At 52.0% G+C, this 25,605-nt stretch overlaps 1 protein-coding gene across 6 annotated transcripts in view; it reads left to right on the top strand.

The window, feature by feature from the left end:
• The window catches only part of ACOX3 (acyl-CoA oxidase 3, pristanoyl), a 62,366-nt gene extending 37,122 nt beyond the window's left edge, over positions 1–25,244 (top strand). The window contains exons 15-19 of one of the 6 annotated variants that reach the window (XR_012091646.1): positions 6,223–6,397; positions 7,726–7,793; positions 11,615–11,701; positions 15,786–17,244; positions 18,152–25,244. Coding sequence is in view for 4 of the 6 variants with exons in the window: in XM_037983130.2 (XP_037839058.2) it covers positions 199–684 (486 nt within the window). In the remaining 2 variants the exon portion in view is untranslated. Of the gene's footprint in view, positions 1–198; positions 2,830–6,222; positions 6,398–6,861; positions 7,142–7,725; positions 7,794–11,614; positions 11,702–15,785 lie in introns of those variants that run through there. The other 5 variants (XR_012091645.1, XM_008018017.3, XM_073012549.1 and 2 more) reach the window with 5 other exon arrangements.
• The last annotated feature ends 361 nt before the right edge of the window (positions 25,245–25,605 follow it).

Raw genomic sequence — 25,605 nt, 5'->3', positions numbered from 1 at the left:
TATTATTTGATCTTAATTCCCCGGCCGTTGTGTCCCTGGCAGTTCAGGCTCCAGACCCCAGGCTCCCGTGACCCTGGGCAGATGACTTGATGACTTTGCTGCTTGCTCAACTCCTCTGTAACACAGGGATGGCAGCACCTGTCTTGCTGGGCTGGGGAGGTCATGGATGTTACATTTACCATGCCTTACGGTTCCCAGCCCATAAACCGGAGCAGTGAAGTGCTGGGTTGTGAGAGCCTTGGATGCACAGACGGGCAGGGACACCACTGCGGACACTCAGGGTGCTCCCTCCTGACTCATGGGAGTGACGCCAGCGCCCTGCTTGGTTTTCCACAAGTTGCTCTTGCCTTCCCGAGGGGCTGGGGTGGCAATGGTGAGTGGGTCGTCATTGGCCTTGGAAAGTGCTTTGGTTCTCACACCTGGACAGGGCTGTCTTTTGTGTTCTGGGAAGCCACAGGGAAAAAACAGCCTGTTATAAAACGCCTTGTCATGCCAGGAACCTGGTTCCGTGTGATTCCAGCCCTGTCCCGGCTGTCTGCCCTAGAGCAGAGCCCAGCCCCTCCCCTGTCTAGGGGGCAGCTGTTGGGGGCAGTGGGGCTCCTGGATGTGTCTGTAGGTGCCGTGAACACTCTTGGCTGCAGTGCGCCAGCCCTAACCATAGCTATGGGGAGACTCAGGCCATGAGTGTCGTGCAGGGAGGCCATGGATACGGAGAGAGCTGCTGTCACCCCTTCTCCCTAGTGTCAGTTCATGAGGTTATGGGTCAGCTTCAATAATGAAGCCGCTGTGGGGACCTAGGTCCACGTCTGCCTGTCTCTGGGAAGGCCTGGCACCCCGCAGCCTGCTGCTGGGGGGCAGCCCCGCCCCTCAGGCCAGCACCTCTAGAACCTACTGCACACACCTGCCCTGGGATGAGGAGAGAAGGCGGGAAGGATGGGCTCCTGCCGAGCTCAAAGAGACCTGGATTGGACCAGGCACAGTGGCTCATGCCTGTAATCCCAGCATTTTTGGAGGCCAAGACAGGTGGGTCACAAGGTCAGGAGATCAAGACCATCCTGGCTAATACAGTGAAACCTGGTGTCTACTAAGAATACAAAAAATAGCCAGGCATGATGGAAGGCGCCTGTAGTCCCAGCTACTTGGGAGGCTAAGGCAGGAGAACTGCTTGAACCTGGGAGGCAGAGGTTGCAGTGAGCCGAGATCGCACCACTACACTCCAGCCTGGGCGACAGAGCAAGATTCCATCTCAAAAAAAAAAAAAAGAAAAAAAGAAACCCAGATTGAATTTATAGCTGAAAAGAAGTCAGCAGGTGGCCAGGGTCAGTAAAACTTGTAGTTTAGGCCCATGGTGACCAAAAATAGGAGGCTTGAATTGACCCTTCCAGAACAGGCTGCCTTCTGTACCCACCCTGGCTGATAACACGGCAGGTTAGGTCATTCAGAAACCAATGGATGCCTGTCAGCTTCCACCGCTCCCTCCTCTGCAGGCCGCATCTTTGTGTTAAGGTGGAATAGGCTGCTGCACTGGCTCGTGTCTGTAATGCCAGCACATTAGGCAGGCTGAGGCAGGAAGATCACTTGAGCCCAGGAGGTTGAGGCTGCAGTGGGCCACGACCACATCACTGCACTCCAGCGCGGGCAACAGAGCAAGACCCTGTCTCAGAAAAGAGAAAAAGAATTTTTTTAATGGAATGGAGATTCTCCAATGAGTTATGAAACAAGACCCCCAGAGACGGAGGGCACAAAAGGACCCCATTCCTAGCAACACCTGTGTCTCTTAGAACTGCCTGGTAGGTCCTTAGCACCCCCTTCCAGCCCCGGCCTATGCTGGGGACGCGGCATGTGTGACCCCACGACACCCCAAGTGTGTGGCTCAGCTGCTGGGAAACCACTCACCTTCAGCTTTTCCTTCGAGAACTTGGTAACAGAATTTCAGGGAGTCCTGTGGCAGAGGCCAGGAGGGGTCCTGGGTTCTGAGTCCGGCTGAGACAGTGACCCTGGGCCAAGCTGTGGAGCTGACAGACACCCACAGACACCAGCCACAAGGCCTTGGAGGGAAAGCAGTTGCCAGGGTGGGGCTTCGTGCTCCAGACCTGCTCTGGGTTGTGGAGCTTTCGAGAGCAGGGGACATTTGTGACAGCTGAGAGCCCTTGGGCCTGGGCTGGATGCTAAGGGGCCCATGGGAGATGCAGCCCCTTCCCCTGCAATACGGCATGAAAAGAAAGCCTCAGCCTGGACCAGCCTTTTCAGGAAGATGGGAGCCGGAAGCTGTTAAAAAATAAAACCATCGGATTTGGCTGCATAAAGGTTCAGCATTTCTGCTTTGCAAAAGATGCTCCGAACAAAATCAGAAGCCACACAGCAGACTGGGGAGGCCCACGTGGCATGTCGCTGACAGAGAACACCCCCAGGAAGGAAGGAATTCCTTCACATAGATGCCTGCCTGGTCGGAAACCAGCCCTAGCAGCCGCTGACCTGGAGCCAGGGCCAGGAGCTGCAGGTCAAACCCATCCTTCCGCACGCATCAGGCTGGGCTCGGGCAGCAGCGCCGTTCGTGGAGAGGGTGACGGCTGTGTCCTTTGAGAAGGTTACTGGCCATTTTTGTTAAAAGTGTGCTTACTCTTTGACCTGGTGGGGAAAATTGATTAACTTTTAAACATTTTCTGGCTCTTGCCAACAACCGCTGTCTACCATTTACTCACCGTAAGCCAGGCATGCGCAGAAAGGTCTTTAACAATGCATTTCTCTCATTTTTTGGCTGAGTGACACCTTCACGTGTTCAACAGCCAGTAGATATAGAAGATGGGTGGTGGCGTCCCCGCACCCTGCCTCGAGCCTGGGACTAAAAAGGTGGGTGGTGGTGTCCCCACAGCCTGCCTCCAGCCTGGGACTAAAAAGGTGGGTGGTGGCGTCCCCGCAGTCTGCTTCCACCCTGGGATCAACCCCTGTCACAAGGGCTCCAGGTTCCCTTCAGGGATTTGCACATCAGAAGGTGGACAAGGACAAGGACATTTGTTCTCCCTGATCCACATGCTGGATTCTGTACCTGGGTCGTTTCATGTTGTCTACTTTGGGAGTGAAGGAAGTTGAGGCCAAGAGAAATGCCCAAGGTCCCCCAGCTCGCCTGTGCCGGGGCCAGGATTGCACCCGGGCCAGCTGTCATAGAGCCCAGCCCTTTCCCCAGGCTGCGTGGCTGCTGTCTGAATTTGGACCATTTGGGGTTTGTTTTTTTGCCTGAAGTATCCATTGCCTCTTAAAATGTACTTCAGAAATCAGAGTGTACCAGACTGGGACCCTCCCCTCTCTCTGTGCTGAAGATTTCCTGGGTGTTCGATTTATTGCTGTAAAGGGACAGCTGACCATAGCTGCATGGAGCCTGAGAAGTGCCTGTCCCAGTCCTAGCTGGGGACAGTTTGGCAGCTCTGGAGGGGCAGCTGAGGTGGTCCAGAAGATCCCCGTAGAGCACAGTCCAGCCCCTGCCCTGTCTGGGGACAGCTGGTGGGGGCAGTGGGACTCCCAGATGTGTCTGTGGGTGCCGTGAGCTCTCTTGACTGGAGTGTGCCAGCCCTAACCGTAGCTACGGGGACACTTTGGCCATGGGGAGGGACTGCACCTGAGACATTACTGACCCCCCGGGTCTCCAGAGTCCATACCGCGTGGGATGCTTCCTGGGCCCCAGCCCACCTTGGCTAATGCTGTGGTCAGCTCTGCTGGTTGCCATAGCAGACACTGTTTAGGGAGCCCATCCTCGGAGCCTGTGTCCCCCCGGTGACTGCTGGCCTTATGTGGACCTTTCCTGGAACAACAGCTCAGTGTCATGCAGGCAAATCCCGGTGACTGAGATGCCATTGAGCACAATAGAGCTGCCATCGCAGGCGCTTCCTGTGGGAGGGCTGCCCTGGCCCCAGCAGCTCCACGTGGGAGACAACACTGAGGCTTGGAGCCATGACGCCTTTTGCTCTCTTGCACAGCTGCAGAGCCGAGTGACTCTGTTTCAGAACTCACTGGCACTCGGGATGCATTATTTGACAGCAGCAAGGTTCCAGAGGGGGCTGTCTTTCTGGCCCCCGCGGCCTGTCTGGCCTGTGCCATCGCTGTATCACGCTATGTCACTTTCATGGAAAAACACACTGAAGCGGTGAGGCGACTGCAGGTGACGGGGAGAGTGGTGCGGGGCACAGGGCTCAGACTCAGATTTGGTTCTGAGGACCGCCTCGCTGTGCCCAGGCCCTGCTGGGATTGGCTGGGATTGGGGTTCGCAGAGGACCCATGGCGAGAGGAGAGGCCCTTGTGTGGGAGCATGTTTTGGGGTGTGGGCAGGATTCAGTGGAATTGCCGTGTTCTCGTGGACACAGGAGCAGCTTGCGGAGGTGCAGGTTCTGTCACCCACTTGTTTCATGGAAGGTGAAAGGAGGAGGGGCTGAGGCCTGGAGCTGCAGCACCACACCTGGCAGCTCCCCCACAGGCCTGTGTTATCAGCCTCCTGCCAGAGGCCTCAGGTGGGAGCCTGAGGGCTGCCCCGCCTCACTTGGCAGGGCTCTGGGAATTCTGGGCGCTAATCCTAGCTGGGGTCTGTCATGCAGTCCCCACGTCCCCAGTGCAAGTCCAGATCCCGTCAAAACCAAGGCCCAGAGCTATGGCACGTGTGAGATCAGGAGAGGGCAGGAAGCCCCAAGGCCCTGGGCTGGCACACTCCATGCTCAGACAGCAGGGAGCAGGACAGGCCTTCCTGGCACCAACAGGACAGCCCACCCATGAGTGTGCAGGACCCAGCGGGGGTCTTGGGACGGTACCAGTCAGGCTGGCACGAAGCAGGGCGGGAAAGCAGCTTCTCCCGGTTTCTGTTTTCTCGAGGCTCCTGATCCCAACAGGGCCCTGGAGGACACTGGCTTTGTGACTGGAGACCCTGCTGCCGTGTGCTTCGCCCTGCTGTGTTCTGGGAAGATTTGGGGCAGCAGCATAGGCCAGGCACGCGGCCGGGTCCTCCTGCAGCAGTCGGTCCCCCATACCCTGTATTTCATCGCTGGGCTGGATTTTTTTTAATTTTAAAAATGGCACCTGCTCATCCTAACAAGTCAAGCAATGCGTGTATTGTTTTCCTAATTTAAAATATCTGGTGAGATGATAAATGGGAGACAGGGAAAGAAAGGCTAATAAGTGAAGTTGATGATTATCAGCAAATGTTTTTGATATTATAGCAGATGCTGGTAAGGCTGTGGAGAAAAGTGACATGGATACACGGTTGGTGGGAACGCAGATTAGTTCAGCCACTGTGGAGGGCAGCTTGGCGATTTCTCAGAGCTAAGAGTTGCCCTTCCCCTCGACCGAGCGATCCCATTACTGGGTACATACCCCAAAGAAAAGCAATCATCCTGCCAGCTGGACACATGTACCTGTACGTCCATCGCAGCGCTATTCACAATAGCAAAACTGTAGAATCAACCCGGGTGCCCCACAGCGGTGGACTGGATAAAGAAAATGGGGTACATAGACACCACGGGATACCGTGCAACCATCACTACCAACAGTCATGGCTTTTGCAGCAACATGGATGCAGCTACAAGCCGTTATCCTCAGCAAACTAACGCAGCAGCAGAAAACCAAATGCTGCATGTTCACACGTATAAATGGGAGCTAAACATTGGGCACTCATGGACATAAAGATGGGAGCAGCAGAGCCTGCAGGGGACGTACAGCATGGAGAGAAAGGAGAGAAGCGTGCTTTGGAGGCTTTGGAGGAGGGGGTGGCTGTTCCTTTGGAGAAGCGAAGTCAATTCTGAGCTCAGGGAGGAGCTTGACAAGCCCTTTTTCCAGCTCCTCCGTGTCTTCCCCTGTGGAAGAAGCCAGGTCCTGGGTCCTCGGGGGCCTCCTGGTGGGCGCCCACACTGTAGCCGCAGAGCATCGCGAGGCCTGCCCCAGGCCCCGTGTGCAATGACCATGCCTCTCCCAGTCCCAGATGGGAGCTGAGCTGAGATTGAGGCCTTGGAGGGCGTCGGTGGAGCCAGAGCACTCCCAGCTCCATCTTCACATAGGCCTTTTCCATTGTGTTCTAGAAACGTTTTATGCTGCACGGCATCTGTGTGCTGCCTCACCTCATGTTACTGTCCTAGGACTTGCACGGGAATGCAGACCCGCGTTCGTGTTTCCTGAGAACTTCCTCCACCGGGAATCTGGGCAGGGCTGGGACTCTCATGGTCCTTATGGTGCCGTCCTGTGTTCCAGGTGTCCCACGGCCGTCCCTTGGCGCTGGCCTTCCTGGAGCTCACCGTGGTGCAGAGGTTCCACGAGCACGTGCACCAGCCCTGCGTGCCGCCCTCGCTGCGGGCCGTGCTGGGGCGGCTCAGTGCTCTGTACGCCCTGTGGTCCCTGAGCCGCCATGCGGCCCTGCTCTACCGAGGTGAGGCTTCTGACTGCGGGCTTGCTGTCCTCCCCAGAGTCAGGGCCCCGCTGTTGTATCTAGGAAGCTGCTTCCTGCGCCATTGTCCTCCTTCCACAGGACTTACTGAGCATGGCGGAGGGCGCTGTGGACAGATGAGGAGCCCACTTCCATAATGAGAGGCATATGGGGCAGAACAGCGTCAGGGTGGTGCCAAGAGACCCAATTTTCCTTTCACTTGGGGTTCGGTTCAGAGAGCACTTCCAGAAGGCCCCCTCGTGCCAGGCAGCCTGCCGGGCTCTGCAGAGAGCAGAAGCCCACCCCCTAGGTCCCATAAGGCACAGAGAGACATGAGCCATGAGTGTCTAGACTTGGGAACCCTGGAAGACTTCCTGGAGGACGGGGTGCTGGGGCTGATTCCTGGAGGATTGGTGGGAATGGGGTAAACCAAAGTTTGTCAACCTTTTGTTGGTTGTTGCCCCCAGGAAGTCTTTTTAGGTGGTTCTTCCCAATGGCTGGCACCCGTGCATCTTTGGTACTAGGATATACCGCGTATCCATTCATGTCCTGCGTCTCTGGGCTTGTGAAGAATAAGAATAAGATCCTCCCCACCCCAAGAGCCAGCGTTTACCCCCTGGATGGTGGTGCTGACCTTATGAAGGCCTTGACAGTGCTCAGGTGCACCAAGGAAGGGACACGAGTGTCTGCCAGAGAGGGCGGGCACAGGGCAGGAGCCCCACTGCTGCCTGAGAAAAACCCTAAGTGGTAAGACACAGTTCTCGCCAGCAAAAATCACAGCAAACGCAGACCCCGCCACAGATGCGCTCTGAACGCACGAGGCCACGGCCTTGGACCTCTTAGGGCCCCACCAGAAACCACAGCAGCTGGAGGCGACACCAAGAGCCAAGTTCCCCTGCAGCCTCTGAGTCCCTGCAGGCGCCCACCGCCCCCCCCACTCCCCTGGGTGGTCCCAGGTACCCCCTCGCCCCTGCGCCCCCTGCCACGCACCCCTGCTTCGCTCTGCCCGGGAGCCCCTTCCTTGCTTCCTCCCAAGGGAGGAACCCACCCAGCCTCCCTGAGCCCCAGGCCAGGGAGGGGACCTTGCCTCCCTCGTTGCCCCAGGCCAAGACCATCAATGCCTGGGCGGGAAAAGGGTGTCAGAACTCGGCCCCTGAGCCAGCACGTTCCTCGGGTCACAGCTGGGCTGGGGACAGCAATGACACTGATGTGTTCGCCCAAAACAGGCCTCCTCTGTGGCCAATTCGGAAAGTGCACTCAGGCCATGTTGGTGTTGGGGTTGGTTTTGGACTGAGGACCCAGCCCCCACATGACCGAGGCTATGCTTGCAGGCGGATACTTCTCTGGTGAGCAGGCAGGAGAAGTGTTGGAGAGCGCCGTCCTGGCCCTGTGTTCCCAGGTGAGCCGTGGGTGCTGCCGTGTTCTCTACATCCATGTTACACAACCGCCCAGAGCCGATACACACCCCCTTAGCATCACCCAGACCAACACGCACCCCCTTAGCGTCACCCAGACTGACACACACCGCCTTAGTGTCACCCAGAGGAGCCGACGCGCACCGCCTTAGCATCACCCAGAGCCAACACGCACCGCCTTCGTGTCACCCAGACCGACCCCTACCACCTTAGTGTCACCCAGACTGACCTGTACCACCTTAGCATCACCGAGACTGACACGCACCACCTTAGTGTCACCCAGACCGACATGCACTGCCTTAGCGTCACCCAGACCGACACGTACCACCTTAGTGTCACCCAGACCGACACGTACCACCTTAGCGTCACCCAGACCGACCCGTACCACCTTAGCGTCACCCAGACCGACACGTACCACCTTAGCGTCACCCAGACCGACACGTACCACTTTAGCGTCACCCAGACCGACACGCACCGCCTTAGCGTCACCCAGACCGACACGCACCGCCTTAGCGTCACCCAGACCGACACGCACCGCCTTAGTGTCACCCAGACCGACACGTACCGCCTTAGTGTCACCCAGACCGACACGTACCGCCTTAGTGTCACCCAGACCGACACGTACCGCCTTAGTGTCACCCAGACCGACACGTACCGCCTTAGTGTCACCCAGACCGACACGTACCGCCTTAGTGTCACCCAGACCGACACGTACCACTTTAGTGTCACCCAGACCGACATGCACTGCCTTAGCGTCACCCAGACTGACACATACCACCTTAGTGTCACCCAGACCGACATGCACCCCCTTAGCGTCACCCAAAGCTGATACACACCCCCTTAGCGTCACCCAGACCGAAACGCACCCCCTTAGCATCACCCAGAGCCGACACGCACTGCCTTTGCAACCCAAACATTCATGTTTGTTCAGGGTTTAGTAAAAACTGGAGGATTACAAGAAAATATGCCCACATCAGAAATTTCTGCAAAAGTAACCTGTCGGGGTGTCTCCAGATCTGCACACACCCAGGCCCTCTCACACACCGTTTGCAGCTACTTTGAGAATTCTCCGAGTGTTTAGGGGACTCAGTCTCCAATTTGTTTCCTGGCGGTGTCCTTGTTTACTATATTCTATTACTTATGTCACCCAGGAAATCAGAGGGCCCCAACCCCACGTTCTGATCTGGCAGCTCTTCCATCCAGGGACAGAAGCCCCCTTGCTGTGCTGTTTAGCGCGGTAGACGCTGGGTGGGGGGAAGGCGGCTGTGTGAGTGAGGGTCTCAGATTTCCTTTCATTGCACTGAATTTGAGGAGCCACTTGTGCTGGTGCTGGTGCTGGTGCTGCCGCGGCGGGCAGGACCACTGTGTCCACGGAGACGTCACTCCACTTTTGCTGGTAGGAACCGGACCGCGTACTGCTGCCTTTTAGCGCAGTGTCTCCGGTGACTGGAGACGTGGCCTTTCATCTCCCCTGTCGCTGCTTTCACACTTGATCTGGGACTAATGGAATGTCCCTGTGACTGGCTGTGAGCCCGTCTTGGGATTCACTGTATAAACCCCTTCCCTGAGCCTGCGGTTCTGGAGAAGGGCGTGTCTAATTGTGGTACACATTTGTGGCCACTTTCATTCCTCTTAACATCGAACCGGCCACAGGGAGAGGTTTTCCTTGGCTCCTCTGAGAGCCAAATTTTACCCGCTTGGGGCCGTGTTGACCCCTGTGGAGGCCTTCGGAGTATGCAGGTGAGCCAAGGAAAGCACAGGGGTAACCTTGCAGAGGGAGGCATAGCAGGGAGGTGTTGTTTATAAAAAGTGCCTGGGTGTGGTGACTCATGCCTATCATCCCAGCACTTTGGGAGGCCAAGGCAGGAGGATCACTTGAGGCCAGGAGTTCGAGACCAGCCTGAGCAACGTAGTGGCACCTCATCTCTACAAAAAATAATTTTTTTTTCTTTTTTTTTTTGAGACGGAGTCTCGCTCTCACCTAGGCTGGAGTGCAGTGGCGCAATCTCGGCTCACTGCAAGTTCCACCTGCTGAGTTCACGCCATTTTCCTGCCTCAGCCTCCCCAACAGCTGGGACTACAGGCGCCTGCCACCACGCCCGGCTAATTTTTTTGTATTTTTAGTAGAGACGGGGTTTCACCATGTTAGCCAGGATGGTCTCGATCTCCTGACCTTTTGACCTAGCCGCCTTGGCCTCCTAAAGTGCTGGGATTACCAGCATGAGCCACCATGCCCGACCTACAAAAAATAATTTTAAAAAATTAGCCAGGCCTGGTGGCACATGCCTGTAGTCCCAGCTACTCAAGAGGCTGAGGTAGGGTGGCTTGAGCCCACGTGTTTGAGGCTGCAGTGAGCCGTAATTGTACCATCACACTCCAGCCTGGGCAACAGAGCCAGACCGTGTCTCAAAAAAATAGAAAAAAAGCCACAACTGATTTCCCAGTGAGGCTATGGCCAAGGCTGGCTGACCGTTGTGTGCCACTCCGCGTGTGCCCGTCCACACCACTCTCGGGGAGGCCACGGTCAGCCAGGTGGAGAGGGTGCCAGCCATCTGCTAGGCCAGGGCCAGCAAACTCAGCCCAGTCCTGCCGTTCACCTGAGTGTCGTCCGCGGGTGTCTTTGTGCTTCCACGGCACATCTCCTACCTGGACCCTTACGGAACATGTTTGTTGGGCTCAGCATCTGTGCTCTGCCAAGAGCTTCTCTCTGGGAGCAGGGGCGTTTGTCTGTGGCCTCCATGCCGAGGCACGTGGACCAGGACCAGGCGGCCACACCCTGCAGAGCACCGCGTTGAAGCGCGGAGGCGCAGTCAGTTCCTCCATGCGCAGTCAGTTCCTCCATTGTGGCCTTTATTACTCTGTGCTGACCGATTGCCTTTGATCCATATCATTAACGGTGTCTCCCGTTCCTGGGTTCCATGCAGTGTAGCCACGGCATTTCATAATATTTTAAGGAGAATTTTTTTTTTTTTTTTTGAGACGGAGTCTTGCTCTGTCCCCCAGGCTGGAATGCAGTGACACGATCTCAGTTCACTGCAAGCTCCGCCTCCCGGGTTCATGCCATTCTCCTGCCGCAGCCTCCCGGTAGCTGGGACTACAAGCGCCCGCCACCACGCCCGGCTAATTTTTTGCAATTTTTAGTAGAGACAGGGTTTCACCGTGTTAGCCAGGATGGTCTCGATCTCCTGACCTCGTGATCCGCCCGCCTCGGCCTCCTAAAGTGCTAGGATTACAAGCTTGAGCCACCGCGCCCGGTCTTTTTTTTGCATTTTAAGAAAGTTCTTGAGAATCCACTCATATAAATTTCATGTGTCATACTGAAGAATAATTTGTCCAGTGGAATAGGAGAGTAATAAAACCACTGCCAACTGAGGAGGCTTCATATGCTTACGGCTTTTCCAAGTGCTCATAAATGCCTTCTCTATTACATGTTTTCTGGACATATTTTCCTTTACTGGAACAGCAGTTGCCCACATAAGTCAAGGCTTAGAAATGAGCCTCCGGAGGCAGCTGCTAATTCACGAGCTGCAGGGTCGTCACTTTTAAGGGCCTTTTCTACCTTGTTGGGAAGAAACCAGCCCTGGAAGTCCCGAGTGGAAAGCAGCATGGTGAAAACATTCCAGCGCACAGCAAGGGACTCGAATCCAGGCCAGTGAAGAGATCATGCATTGGCAGCAGAGCCGCACGTGCCGCTCAGGTTACCCGTTGCTAGTGGGTCCTAGCAAACACGGACAGGGCTGTTACCCTTTGGTCACCATGGAAATTCCCGGGCGGTGCCAAGTGTCTGGGCTTTGTTTTCCAACAGCTGAAAGACGACGCAGTTGCCCTGGTAGACGTGATCGCTCCTCCTGACTTTGTTCTGGACTCACCAATTGGCAGAGCCGACGGCGAGGTAAAGGGAGGACAGGGCCTCGCGGGGCGCCCCAAGGGCCGATGGGCATTTCTGCAGAGCTGAGATGCTCCTGTGGGTCGGGGGTCCGGCGGCTTCTGGAAAGTGGTCACACTTGGGGGAGCTTCTGTGGGGAGGGCCCAGGACAAGTCGGGACAGCCTCATTCTGGTGTTTCGCCATGCTGGCTCTGTGGTTGCAGGGGATTTGCCCGTCCCCTGCCTGCCTTTTCCTCTCGAGATGGGGTGGTGGCACTGTCTGCCTGCACAGGCAGAGGTTGGAGGTCCACACACTATGGCCTCTGCCCTCTTCCCACTCCCCACTGGCCTCCCCGGTCCCAGGTCTTACCCCCATCTGACCATGCAGGCTCCTGGCCCTGCAGGCCTCTCCCCCGTCCCTGTCCTGGACTCCCCAGGCCCCTCTGTCCCCTCTGACCATCCATGGCTGTCACTGGCGTTACTCTCCCCTGTCCCACTTTCCCCCAGCTGCCTCCCTGTGGCTCCCCAGCCCCCCATGTTCCATAATGATTTCAAAGCAGATGGAGTCAGGCTGCTCCCCCGAGGGAGCCTCCACCAGCCTCCTTGACGCTGCCACGCCCCAGCCCCAGGCAGCCACTGCATCCCTCCAGGGTCCTTCACCCCACGCTCCCCTCCTGCCCACCAGATCCAGCCCTACTGCCTCTCCATCTGTTGTGCCAGGCCCGTGCCCACCCCAGGGCCTTGTGCCTGCTGCTCCGGCTGCCTGGAGTGCCTCGCATTCTTTCGGTATAAGCTGACTGTCGCTGCCTTGGAGAGGCCTTCTCTGGCATCCAGCTGAGGCAGTGCCCCAGGCACTGCAGTGTGGCCCTTGCTGGCCTCATTACTGACCCTGTGTCTCCCTCCCACCTGATGATGCCCTCAAGGGGCAACGCTCACAGGTCCACTGGGTGCCCTGCAGCACCCCACTGCTTATAGGGCTGTGTCCATCTTCTGCTAGAGGGACTCGGCATGTCAGTGCCCACGTCCCGTGCCCTGAGGTCCCCCGGCTGTGAGCCACAGAGGGGTCAACCCCATCCCTGCCCCCTGGCCCCACGACTGAGTTCTTTCTGCTGAGGCATCTGCCAGCACCTGGGTCTCTGCTCAAATGGAGATTGAGCCTTAGTGGGCAGGACCCACCTCCTCAGTCCTCGGGGAATGCTGAAGTCCATGCATGAGTCCTTACTGGCTTAGCCAGGGAGGGCCCAGTGCCTGGCCTCAGCCTGGCCCAGGCTACACCTGGGTTGGGCTAGGTGTGCCAAGAGGCAGGTAGTGCCAGGGGCCAGGTGAGCAGGGCAGGAGGTGAGAGTTCCCAGTAGTAGGAGAGGCAGGGATGGTCATCTCTGCGGAGGGCCTGCTGTCCCGCATCGGGGGGCTGACCACTGACCATCCCCTGAGCCCATACAGCCCGGATGATCACTGCTGCTGAGAACTGAGATCCAGAGAAGCCCAGTGGGTTTCCCAGCCAGGGAGTGGCGGAGCCAGGATTTGAAGAAACTGTGCCCTGCTGTAGGGAGAGAAGACTTGGGGGGAGCCTTGGATCCTGGGGGAGCACGTAGGAGGGGGACTTGCCCTACCCACCTCCCTGGGAGAGGCAGTCTCACCAGGAGGTAGGGGGCTCACCAGGTAGACAGGCATTCGAAGAGACAGTGGAGCCAGACCCACCATGGAGGACCCCCGAGCACACAGGACTGTCTGCCCCGTACAGGAGCAGCCTTGAGTGTCTATTCGCTGCGCCTGGCTCTGCAGAGGCAGGGAACAACCGAGGGGAGGAGAGACCTTGCCCATGGTGGAGGGCCCCTCTGGCTCTGGGTTCCACAGTTAAAACCAGAGCCGACTGGAGGTGTTGCTGACAGGATGGTTTATAAAACGTGCACTCCTGGTTGAGCGTGGTGGTTCATAGCTGTAATCCTAGCTCTTTGGAAGGCTGAGGCGGGCGGATCCCTTGAGCGCAGGAGTTTGAGACCAGCCTAGGCAACATAGCAAAACCCTGTCCATAAAAATTACAAAAACTGGCCGGGCGCGGTGGCTCAAGCCTGTAATCCCAGCACTTTGGGAGGCCGAGACGGGCGGATCACGAGGTCAGGAGATCGAGACCATCCTGGCTAATACGGTGAAACCCCGTCTCTACTAAAAATACAAAAAACTAGCCGGGCGAGGTGGCGGGCGCCTGTAGTCCCAGCTACTCGGGAGGCTGAGGCAGGAGAATGGCGTAAACCCGGGAGGCGGAGCTTGCAGTGAGCTGAGATCCGGCCACTGCACTCCAGCCCGGGCTACAGAGCAAGACTCCGTCTCAAAAAAAAAAAAAAAAAAAAAAAAAAAAAAAATTACAAAAACTGAGGTGAGAGGATCCCCTGAGCTTGGGGAGGTCGAGACTGTGGTGAGCAGTGATCGTGCCACTGCACTCCAGCCTGGGCAACAGAGACCTCATCTCAGAGAAAAAAAAAGTAAGTACATTTCTCCCAGTTGCAAGGAACTGGTATATTAACCAGGGGCTGCCGGGTAAGAAGTTCACTATAAAGGAACAAACAGAGCCGTAGGGGAGTTGAGACCATCCTTAAACCAAGCCTGCTGCTCCAAACTGTGAAACGTAAGCTGGAACCTAGGCCTTGTGGAGCAGCAGCCTGGATCTGTCTGTGGAGCCCAGAGTAGCAGAGTGGGGAGGAGGGGTTGCTAAGTGCATTTAGCAGGTACAGGCAGAGGGGTTTCTTGTAAATAAAAGGGTCAACATAAGCTGGATGCAAAATAGACCACCTCCCCAGGCTCTGGAGATGGGCTGGGCTGCCCCTTCCCACCTGCACGGGTGAAGTGTCTGCTTAGCCGCCCTTCGCCCTTTGTTTGTACAGCCTTCCTCCGAGACAGGAGCGTCTCTCCCCATCTTCCCAGCGAGGCTGCTTAGGCTGAGAGCAGTGAAGTCTGCACATCCCGTAGGGGAGTGCGGGCCTGGGGCAGGACAAGAGGAGCAGGGTGTGGTGGCCCAGGTCCCGGAGTCAGCCAGTAAGGGCAACCAGGCGCGGGCGTCCTGCTGCTGGTGGCCATGTGCCGCCTGTGCGGCCTGTAGCGGCCTGGGGTGTGAGAGCAGATTTCAGAGCGGCCGTCGATGCAGCCTCGCAGAATCCTGTGGTGGCTGCAATTACTAAGAAACAGGGTGTCCACTGCCCACAATCATTTCCTTTTTTTTTTTTTGAGATAGGATCTCACTCTGTCACCCAGGCTGGGGTGCAGTGGCACGATCTCGGCCCACTGTAGCCTCAACCTCCTGGGCTCAAGCAATCCTCCCACCTCAGCCTCCCAAGTAGCTGGGACTACAGGTGAACTCCTCCATGTCCAGTTAATTTTTTGCACTTTTTTTTTTTTTTTTTTAAAGATGGGGTTTCTCTGTGTTGCCCAGGCTGGTCTCTAGCTCATGAGCTCAAGTGATCTGCCTTCCTCAGCCTCCCAGAGTGCTGGGATTACAGGCACGAGCCACCTCACCCAGCCAATAATTTCCAAAGAAGAGGGCGAGGGGGTGATTTTCATTATAAATGTGTTTTATGGTACTTTATAATTGAATTTTCCTAATTGGTTTCTACTAAAAAAAAAAAGTTCATATAAATTTAAATCATTTTAAAATTTCTCTAAAAAGTGAGAGAATTTCCTTTTTGTTGTTATTGTTGTTTGTTTGTTTGTTTTGAAATGGAGTTTCACTCTTCTTGCCCAAGCTGGAGTACAATGGTGCAATCTTGGCTCATCGAAACCTCCGCCTCCCAGGTTCAAGTGATTCTCCTGCCTCAGCCTCCTCAGTAGCTGGGATTACATGCATGTGCCACCACGCCTGGCTAATTTTGAATTTTTTTTTAGTAGAGATGGGGTTTTTCCGTGTTGGTCAGGCTGGTCTCGAACTCCTGACCTCAGGTGTTCTGCCTACCTCGGCCTCCCAAAATGCTGGGATTACAGGCATGAGCCACCGCGCCCAGCCGAATTTCCTGTGTTTTTAACAAAAACTTTGAGGAGCTGCATTTGCACACTCACCTGTCTAGGAATCTTTTCCTTCTTATTTCTTTGTCTTCACTTGCTGTGTACGTGTTGTTTGCAGCTCTACAAAAACCTCTGGGGCGCTGTCCTGCAGGAAAGCAAGGTGTTGGAGCGGGCGTCCTGGTGGCCAGAGTTTTCGGTGAACAAACCTGTCATAGGAAGTCTGAAATCAAAGCTGTAGTGGCGCCGGCACACATTCAGCCAAGTCTAATGAAACGAAGGGAACTAATCAGACGTGGACCTCAACTTCTGATTCCAGAACACGCTGGAGATTGCTGCTGCCTTCTGAGCCCGCACCTCTGCACTTAAACTGCTGATTGACCTCACCGCCCAGGCAGATGGGAGGGAGGCGCCCGGCCGGCTGGGCTAATCTGGGATTGTGGTGATTTGCAGCGTGGAAAAGAAATGCACGTGATCATGTCTGCCTGACGCGCCGTGGGTTTTTTGATCATTAGAATTTCGCACATTCAGTTTTCAGGGTTCAGCTCCTGACTCTAAAGTAGACAGCCCATAGTCAGGGGTTTTCTGGTCAGACAACCTGTGATTTGTCTAGATTTTTTACAGAGCTCCACTTCATTAAGAAGTCAGTGGTGCCAGTCTGGTTCTTTGTCAGCTCTCCCTCGGCTTTGTCACCTAATCAAATTATGTTACAACCTTATTAATTTGCACATAGATCATCTGAATGTCATGGTTTAAGACTTAAGGAGGAACATCTATTTGATTACTTTCTTTTGTGGAGCTGGAAATGTCCATCGAGGAAATGTTTTTTTAAAAAGTAATGATTTGAGTGGGCATTTCAGTCTCCAACCCCCACCCCCCTACCAGTTATATACAAATCGCTTTATTCGTAACATGTTTGATCTGTTTGTTCCTGCAGATTCTGCCCAGCAGGTCCTTGCACACATGTGGCCTGTCCCCGTGGTGCTGGCCACAGCCTGATTGCAGCAGACCGGGGCCATCGGTGCACGCCTCCCCCGGTCACTCCTGCTCCCCGCAGGGCTGTGGGCTTGGCTGCCGTACCCAGTGTTAGGTTCCCAGAGCAGTGCCGTCTTGGCGTCTGGGTCCTGCTTCTTAACTTCTCATCAGCTCAGGGCACAGAAGGGCTTTGTCATCAGTAGCAGGGAGTCGGGTCACTCTGGTGCCCCCTGACCCCTGTGGCCACGCTCTTGTCACCACAGTTCATCAAACAGATGTGACCCAGTGTGTCTCAGGACGGTGCTGAACCAACCAGGACCAGTTCTTATTTTTCTGAGTAGCCCAGAGAACTTCTGAGCGTCTGAAGGGCATGGTCCAGAATGGTTTTTAAAACTGAATTTCCAGTACCGGAAACCACTTCTCAAGCTCATTTTCATGTTTCGAAAAGGGGCAGGACACCCCACCACCACATCCCACCCCTTTGGGGCTCCAGGGGCTTCTGAGGGGTAATTAGTGGCTTCTTTGATGAGCACCTACCGCCTGCCAGCGCCTTGCTGAGCACTCAGGATTCATCATCTTATGGGACCCTCAGCCAACCGTGTGGGGTGAGTTGTGCCGTTAGCTGTGTCTGCAGAGGGGGAGACCGGCCCCAACAGGCTGGACACTGCCGCAGGCAGACAGCAGGAGGTGTCCAAGTGGGATCAGAAGCCATGGGACCTCCCTGGTGCCCGAGGGCCCCAGCACAGGGATCAGACGCAATAGGTAGGCTGAGACGCTGGTGTCCGTCATCAGTTGAACCCAGGAGAACCCCCACCTGAATTCATCTTGCTCTGGTTTAGAAGTTTCCTTGGGTTTAAACAAACTCTTCATGGTTTAAGTGTGTTTTGTCTATGATACTCTTCCTGCCTTCAGAGAGAATGGGAATGAGAGAGAGTGCTCAGGCCCTTGGCAATTTCGATGGGGCGGTTCCTAGTACAAACCCAGAGAACACGTCAGTGGTGCCTGCCAGTGTCGGAGGGCCTCATTCCCCACTGAGGCTGCCACCCACAGGCCTCACGGGCCTAGGGGTCCCCAGCGCCACTGCCTGGGGGTCCCAGCCCAAGAGAGCAGTTGGGCCTGGGTGGGCTGTCAGCCAGGGTCATGCAGATTTCCACCAGGGGTCCCCCTCACGGGACACCTGAGTGTGTGTGTGTGTGTGTGTGTGTGTGTGTGTGTGTGTGGACAGCTCCTTTGCCTAGACCTGTAGCTTTTCTAAGTGAGAAGGAACAGGCTCCGAAGTCCTCTGATGTGCCCGCAGCCAGATTCTTGGTGGTGGCCAGCCTGAGTTGGAGTCACGGTCACTCCTGCCTCACCGCCCTCTGGAGCAGGCCCCAGCTGTCCTTGTCTCCCAAGTAACTGAGCTTCGGGCATCTCTGGAGGGGTTTTCATGTTTTGTCTTTTTTATCACTTGGGACCTTGGTTTGTGGTCTAGTCCAACCTTTGGTCTGAAACTACCTGTTTTTCCACCAGCAGGTCATAGAAGTTGTTCAAGGTCAAGGGTATGTTCAAGGTTTACAGAAATAAACACGTTTGACTTTGGTGTCAGACACGACGGGTTCTCATGCAGGAGCGCTTTGTGATGCTTGTAGCCACAAAGTCACCATGTCAGACACAACAGGTTCTCATGCTGGAGAGCTTTGCGATACCTGGCCACGGTGTCACCATGTGAGACACGACGGGTTCTCGTACCAGAGAGCTTTGCGATGCCACAGTGTCACCATGTGAGATACGATGGGTTCTCGTGCCAGAGAGCTTTGCGATGCCTGTGGCCACGATGTCACCATGTGAGACACGACGGGTTCTCATGCCAGAGAGCTTTGCGATACCACAGTGTCACTATGTGAGACACGACAGGTTCTCGTGCAGAAGAGCTTTGCGATACCTGGCCACGATGTCACCATGTCAGACGCAAACGAATTCTCGTGCAGAAGAGCTTTGTGATGCCTGGCCACTATGTCACCATGTCAGACACGATGGGTTCTCATACCAGAGAGCTTTGTGATGCCACTATGTCACCATGTGAGACACGACGGGTTCTCATGCCAGAGAGCTTTGCGATGCCACTATGTCACCATGTGAGACATGACAGGTTCTCGTGCTGGAGAGCTTTGCAATCCCTGGCCACGATGTCACCATGTGAGACACGACGGGTTCTCGTGCAGGAGAGCTTTGCGATGCCTGTGGCCACGATGTCACCATGTGGTCTGCATTTTCATATCCACCTGTTGGAAAGGTCCTCGTTCCTCAAATTGGGGAGCTGGCACACTTTACTGGCAGTGTTGACAAAAAGCCAAGCTCTGTGAAATATTTGAAGAGGTTTTTTCTGAGCCAAATGTGAAGACTATGACCTGTGACACAGCCCTGGGAGGTCCTGAGAATAGCTGCCTAAGATTGCTGAGTTACAGCCTGATTTTATACATTTTAGGGGGACAGAAGTTAGAGGCAGAGACGTCAATCAGTGCATGGAAGGTGCACATTGGTTCAGCCCAGAAAGGTCTGAAAACGAGCTTCTAGGTATAGGTGTGTTACAGGAAAGGGGTCCCCATCCAGACCCCAAGAGACGGTTCTTGGATCTCATGCAAGAAAGAATTCAGGGTGAATCCATAGCGTAAAGTGAAAGCAAGTTTATTTAGAAAGTGAAGGAATAAAAGAATGACTACTCCATAGAGCAGCCTCAAGGGCTGCTGGTTGCCCATTTTTATGGTTATTTCTCGGTGATATAATAATCAAAGGGTGGATTCATGCCTCCCCTTTTAAGACCATATAGGGTAACTTCCTGACGTTGCCGTGGCATTTGTAAACTGTCATGGCGCTGGTGGGAGTGTAGTAGTGAGGACGACCAGAGGTCACTCTCATGGCCATCTTGGGTTTGGTGGGTTTTAGCTGACTTCCTTACTGCAACCCATTTTATCAGCAAGGTCTTTACGACCTGTATCCTGTGCTGACCTCATCTCATCCTGTTAATGCCTTAAGTGTCTGGGAATGCAGGCCAGTAGGTCTCAGCCTCATTTTACCCAGCTCCTTTTCAAGATGGAGTTGCTCTGGTTCACAGGCCTCTGACATTTCCCCCATCCCTTTTATAAGAGAACCTTTAATCCTAAGGGTTGCAGAGGGATGAAGAACCATCTTCTGTAACTTCTTTAGGCTGAATAGGGTCAATGATACCCTTGCCTATTAAGGTCTCTTCTGTTCAGGGTAGAGAAGAGCTCAGCCAGAAAGCCTTGGAATGGTGAGAGCCATTCATAACTTGAGTTCTGACAAAAGGTGATATCTGAAAGATTATTGTTTAAGAAAACATTCAGTAAGCTTATCCTGCATTCCTACACAAAGGGCAGAACAGCAATAAAACAGAATAAGCAAAACTATCACAAGTAAACCGAATTAGAAGGTTTTCCATGAACTGAGCAGTTGGTGGAACCAGGCTGACACGGGGTTGTTAGCTGATTCTAATGTGCCCAGAATTAGAATACTGATCTAGATTTTTACATTACCTATCCCTCTTGTTTCTTCTGAGCAGCAGGCAGAGTTCACTGGTTGGTTCACAGGAATAAGGAGGGTTAGCCTAAATTGCAGAAACAAACTTAAAAACAACTGATGAAATTAGAATTTAAGAAGTGTGCCATAGTTCTTGAAACTAATTTCTCTAGTTTCCCATTTTCCATTTTTACTAAAGACAAATCATGGTAAGACTGATCTGCTTCATTATACTTGGCCTGATTATTTGTATAAAGTACAGCAAGAATAATTGTTTTTCACATAAGCTCTGTTTAAATTGGCTTTGATGGAACGCTGTTCCATAGAAGGAATCTCAGATAAGACTTCTTTAGAGCCAGGCCCTGCCACGGGTTTGTGCCCTCAAATACTTATGAATTGAATAAATTCCTCTCCTCTTGAGGCCTCAAGATAGCCTGGGGCTCCTGGACCTGTTAGAAAGTGACATTCTTTACTTACCACAGGTCAGGAACCCCATACAGGGACTGTGAAGACAAAATATGAGGCATTTCCCCAAGGGGCTTTTATTGGCTTTACAAGTCAAGTGTGATTCCTTAATGCAAAACATCCCATTCCAGTTAAATTCTTGGTAAAATAACCAGTTTTTCTAATTGTGTCCTGTTACAAAAGAAATCAGATTTTTATTGTGCTTATGCAAATAACTCTATTGCCATAAATTAAGAATACTCACAGTTTCCAAATTCTGAAGAAATCAGAGAAATATGCTCCAAATTTTGTTCACAGGAGTATAGTTTACTCAGGAGTGTATTTTACTCAATTGCTAAAAGCTGTAAATAGCTCAAAAGAAAAGTTTCCTTGACTCTGAAAAACAAAACAAAGGATCGGCAACATTTTAAGTAAAGTTAAAAACATTACTTTAGTTCTTGGTTTGGTTAATTTAGTTAACTCCTGTTTTGCTTGATATTCATTAACATTTCAGCCTTCTATGAGAGTTCTGAAAGTTTTTTCTCTCTTCTAATATCACAATTTCCAAAGTTATTAAAAACCTGCATTTAAGAATACCTGTTAGAGCTCTATAGTTGGTTATAAACCACCTTCTAAAAAGGATTACAACAAGACAATTGTCTGTGGATAACAAAATGTTTTAGGGCAGCCACAATCAAAAACATGAAATTTGGTTGCCTTCTTGGCATACAATGATTTTATGTGACAATTATAATTATTAATAACATACACTAAGTCACATTAGAATTATAGGATTTTCCCATACTTTTGGAACATATACCAATAACACATTTATATAAATATAGCCCAAAGAAAACCAAACACCATTTCACATTTGATAATGCTTCCTGAGTGGTTTTTGTACCAAATAAGCCAAATGTCACTGTTGCATTAGTGCACCATTGATGTCAAACCCAATTAATTCTTAATGAAATCTTATAGACAAATATCTTCCATCTTAATCAGTTTGGCCATAAGGTAAGATTCTCATAAGCCTTTGATAACTTACCTTTACACATTTTTATTAAAGAGCAGATCATAGGGAGGTTTTTGCTCTAAGAAAAAACCTGTTGTGCTTTTATTCCAATGTTCAGTTTACAGAAAAACTGATTAATACTGCTTTAACTGTAGCCAATTTGTTCAGACACAGAATTTTTTTACAAGATTAACTTTTCACAAGCCTTCCACAACTTGCTTAAAGCTTCAGCTTGATTCTAATTTAAAATAATCCTTTTTTTTTTTTTTGAGATAGAGTCTTGCTCTGTCATCCAGGCTGGAGTGCAGTGGCGTGATCTTGGCTCACTGCAAGCTCCGCCTCCCGGGTTCACGCCTTTCTTCTGCCTCAGCCTCGCAAGTAGCTGGGACTACAGGCTCCCGCCACCACGTCCGACTAATTTTTTTTGTATTTTTAGTAGAGACGGGGTTTCACTGTGTTAGCCAGGATGGTCTTGATCTCCTGACCTCGTGATCCACCCACCTCAGCCTCCCAAAGTGCTGGGATTACAGGCGTTAGCCACCATGCCTGGGCTAAAACAATCTTTTAACCCTTTCATCTAGGTAAGAAAAATTCACATTCTCATGTCTTCTTATAATCTTTTACCAAAAGACACATTTCGCTTTTCTTACACATCTTGCACATAAAACTTTTTTTAGCAATCTTAATTACATGTTACAATGTTAATTCTTAGTGACTTACTTTTGGTGAAAACCTTGGTAAGCTGGGGATTCTAATTGTGTACCAGGTGTGGAAGTTAGCCTAGGACATGCCAGGCAGAAGTGCAGATAAAGACAGACTGTGGCATAGCTAGGGGCATGGCTAACTCCACATGTCCCTGGCCTTATCTGGAATCTAATGCTCCAGAGTAGGAAACTGAATAAATTTTAAAAGTCAAAGAAGCAGTTTATGACCTTAAAGCATTTAGCAAACTTAATATCTGACCTGCATAATTTAGACCACATGTTTACATGTTTGAAGATATTTTCATTTTACCAATAATCTTTAAAAATCCTTATTTCCCAAAGATTACTTAAGTCATATGAACTTAAAGGCATTACACTTTTTACTTTTCTGACAAAATATTTAAGCACTTATTTTTAAACCAATTAAAGCTCTTTCATATATAAACATCACACACATAATACATATAAATACATAGGAGATAACTTATTTTCCAAGCCAGGAATTGAATCCTGAACCTGGGCCACCATTGTGAAAAGAGAAAGCACGGCCGTGTGGTTACAAGGTCAAGCTCCCAAGAACATAGAAGACAAGAAGGAAACCTCATCCAGTTTTTTCAGGGACCTGCAGCAATGTTTGTAACTGACTGGTTTGCCGAGCTGTCTTGAAAAGCAGGCTTACAGGTGTCCTAAGTCCATGCTCTATCTCAAGGCACTCCTCTTTATGACAGAACAATACAGAAAGATGCGCAAAGCACACCAGACCTGGTTGGCTACAGCTGAAGACTAGCCTCACAAATCCTTTATTCCATTTATGAAAACTTTACAGGAGATAAACAATTATTTTTACAATTTATTCAACCAGTTTGCACAGAGAGAGAAAAGCATTGCCTGAGGCAGCATGGGGAACGCGAGGCGCTCAGGGAGGTCGGAGAAAGACCTACCCATTGCAGCCACACTGAAAAGTTGCGGTGGCTGCTTGTCGGTCATGAAGGGATCTTTTCCACAGTCCCATCAGCTCTCAAGTTTCCCTGTTTAGGGAGGAAAAAACTCCCCAAGTCCCACAATCCTGTACATGCCTAATTCTCTCACTCACAGCCATCAGCAAAGAGTGCAAGGCAGATTAATCCAAAGAGAATAGCAGTTAACATCCCGTAGTGCCAAACCTGGTCTTAGCCAGAAGGGACTTTACCTAGAGGGACCTTACTGAGAGGGGCCCCTAACCCAATGTTGGTCAGGCGTCCTTACTTTTTCTTAAGAGGCCCCTCTAACCCACTGTGTTTTAGGAGAGACTCTAAGTCCCCCAAGTTGGGCCTCTAACCCAATCCCATCCTTTACCCAGGTACCCCACCACTTATTCAAAGTCTGCCAATCAGTGGTGCAGTCTACTTCTTTTGGATCGAGAGGTCTCCTCAGTATCATCCCTTCCATGATTCACCAGAAAGATGTTACCAGACCCCACCACTTACCCAAAGTTACCCTTTGGGTCAAGGGTTTCCACACTGTGGTTCCTTCCATGGTCACCAGAAAGATGTTACAGGAAAGGGGTCCCAATCCAGACCCCAAGAGAGGGTTCTTGGATCTCACGCAAGAAAGAATGCAGTGCCAGTTCATAAAGTGAAAGCAAGTTTATTAAGAAAGTAAAGGAATAAAAGAATGGCTACCCCTAGACGAAGCAGCCCTGAGAGCTGCTGATTGCCCATTTTTGTGGTTATTTCTTGATGATATGCTAATCAGAGTGTAGATTATTCATGCCGCCCCTTTTTAGACCATATAGGGTGGCATCCCGATGTTGCCATGGCATCTGTAAACTGTCATGGCACTGGTGGGAGTGTAGCAGTGAGGAGGGCCAGAGGTCACTCTTGTTGCCATTTTGGTTTGGGTGGGATTCAGCCAGCTTCCTTATTGCAGCTTGTTTCATCAGCAAGGTCTTTATGACCTGTGTCTTGTGCTGGCCTCCTATCTCATCCTGTGACTTAGAATGCCTTGGTCATCTGGGACATGCAGCCCAGTAGGTTTCAACCTCATTTTACCCAGCTCATATTCAAGATGGAGTTGCTCTGGTTCACACGTCTCTGACAGGTAGATTAAAAAATTTCCTGATTGGCAATGGGTTGAAAGAGTTAAGCTTTGTCTAAAGAGTTGAACTCAGCTTGAGTTAAGGTGGGGGGAGGGTGATTGTGGAAGCCAAGGTTTTTGTCATGTTGATGAAGCCTCCAGATAGCAGGCTTCAGAGAGAATAGATGTGTATGTCTCTTACAGGACCTTAAAAGGTGTCAGACTCTCCAGAAAAAGCCTAATAAGGAAAGCAGATTCTCTGCAGAATGCAAATTTCTCCCACGAGAGACAGCTTTGCAAGGGCCATTTCAAAATACGTCAAGGAAATATATTTTGGGGTAAAATACTTTGATTTCCTTCAGGGCTACTATCTGTCATGTGATGCCATACTGGAGTCCGGTTGAACTGGGTATCTTATTGCTACAAAGAGTCTGTTTTGTCAGTCTAGGATCTCTGTTGTCATTTTAATGTGGTCATTTATGTCTAAATTCCAAAGAGGGGGTGGGTATAATGAGGCTTCCCCAACCCTCCTTCCCATTCATGGCCTTAACTTGGTTTTCAGGTATCTTTGGGTCCCCTTGGCTGAAAGGGGATCCACTCAGTCGGCTGGGGGACTTAGAACTTTAGTTCTGGTTTACAGCAGGATTTGATGGGCATGCATACTAATCAATGTGAAAGTGTCGTCCGTGGGCAGTGGAGGGCTTGGGCCGTGTCCAGGCCACACACTGCAAGGGTGCAGCCCCCACACATGGTCCCTGCTCCCAAAGCTGTTGCCCCCACTGCAAGAGTGGGGTAGGTTAAGGTGTAGCCATGACATTCTGGAAACTACATTTTTTTTGTGATGGTCATTTTGAAAATAAAACATTTGAAAACATTGCACAGGAAAAACTTGAATAATTGGAATAAAAATGTTCAGTTTAATGTCATCGCTTTCTGCCACTCGCTTTCTGATTGTAAAACTAACGTGATTGTTGGGTGCTATTTTGGTAATGTAGAAAAGTTTAAAGATGAAAATAGATATCACTTATAACTCCACATGGAGAAATGGTTGCCCCTCCGATTTAATTGATTTACTTTTGGGCCCAGAATTTGATTCATTGTACCCCTTGGTTCATGCCCGTGATGCTCCACTCAGCACTGAAGCCGGAAGCCGGACATTGACAGTGACTTGCCCCTGCCCCAAAGTCCTTCCTGCATCCCCTCAAGGGCCCCTGTCTCCTGGCCCTGGTGTCTGC

The sequence above is a fragment of the Chlorocebus sabaeus genome, chromosome 27 (genome assembly GCF_047675955.1).
Source record: "Chlorocebus sabaeus isolate Y175 chromosome 27, mChlSab1.0.hap1, whole genome shotgun sequence".
Lineage (NCBI taxonomy): Eukaryota > Metazoa > Chordata > Mammalia > Primates > Cercopithecidae > Chlorocebus > Chlorocebus sabaeus.
The sequence above is the reverse complement of the archived record's forward strand: the minus strand, read 5'-3'. Positions and strand labels throughout refer to the sequence as shown.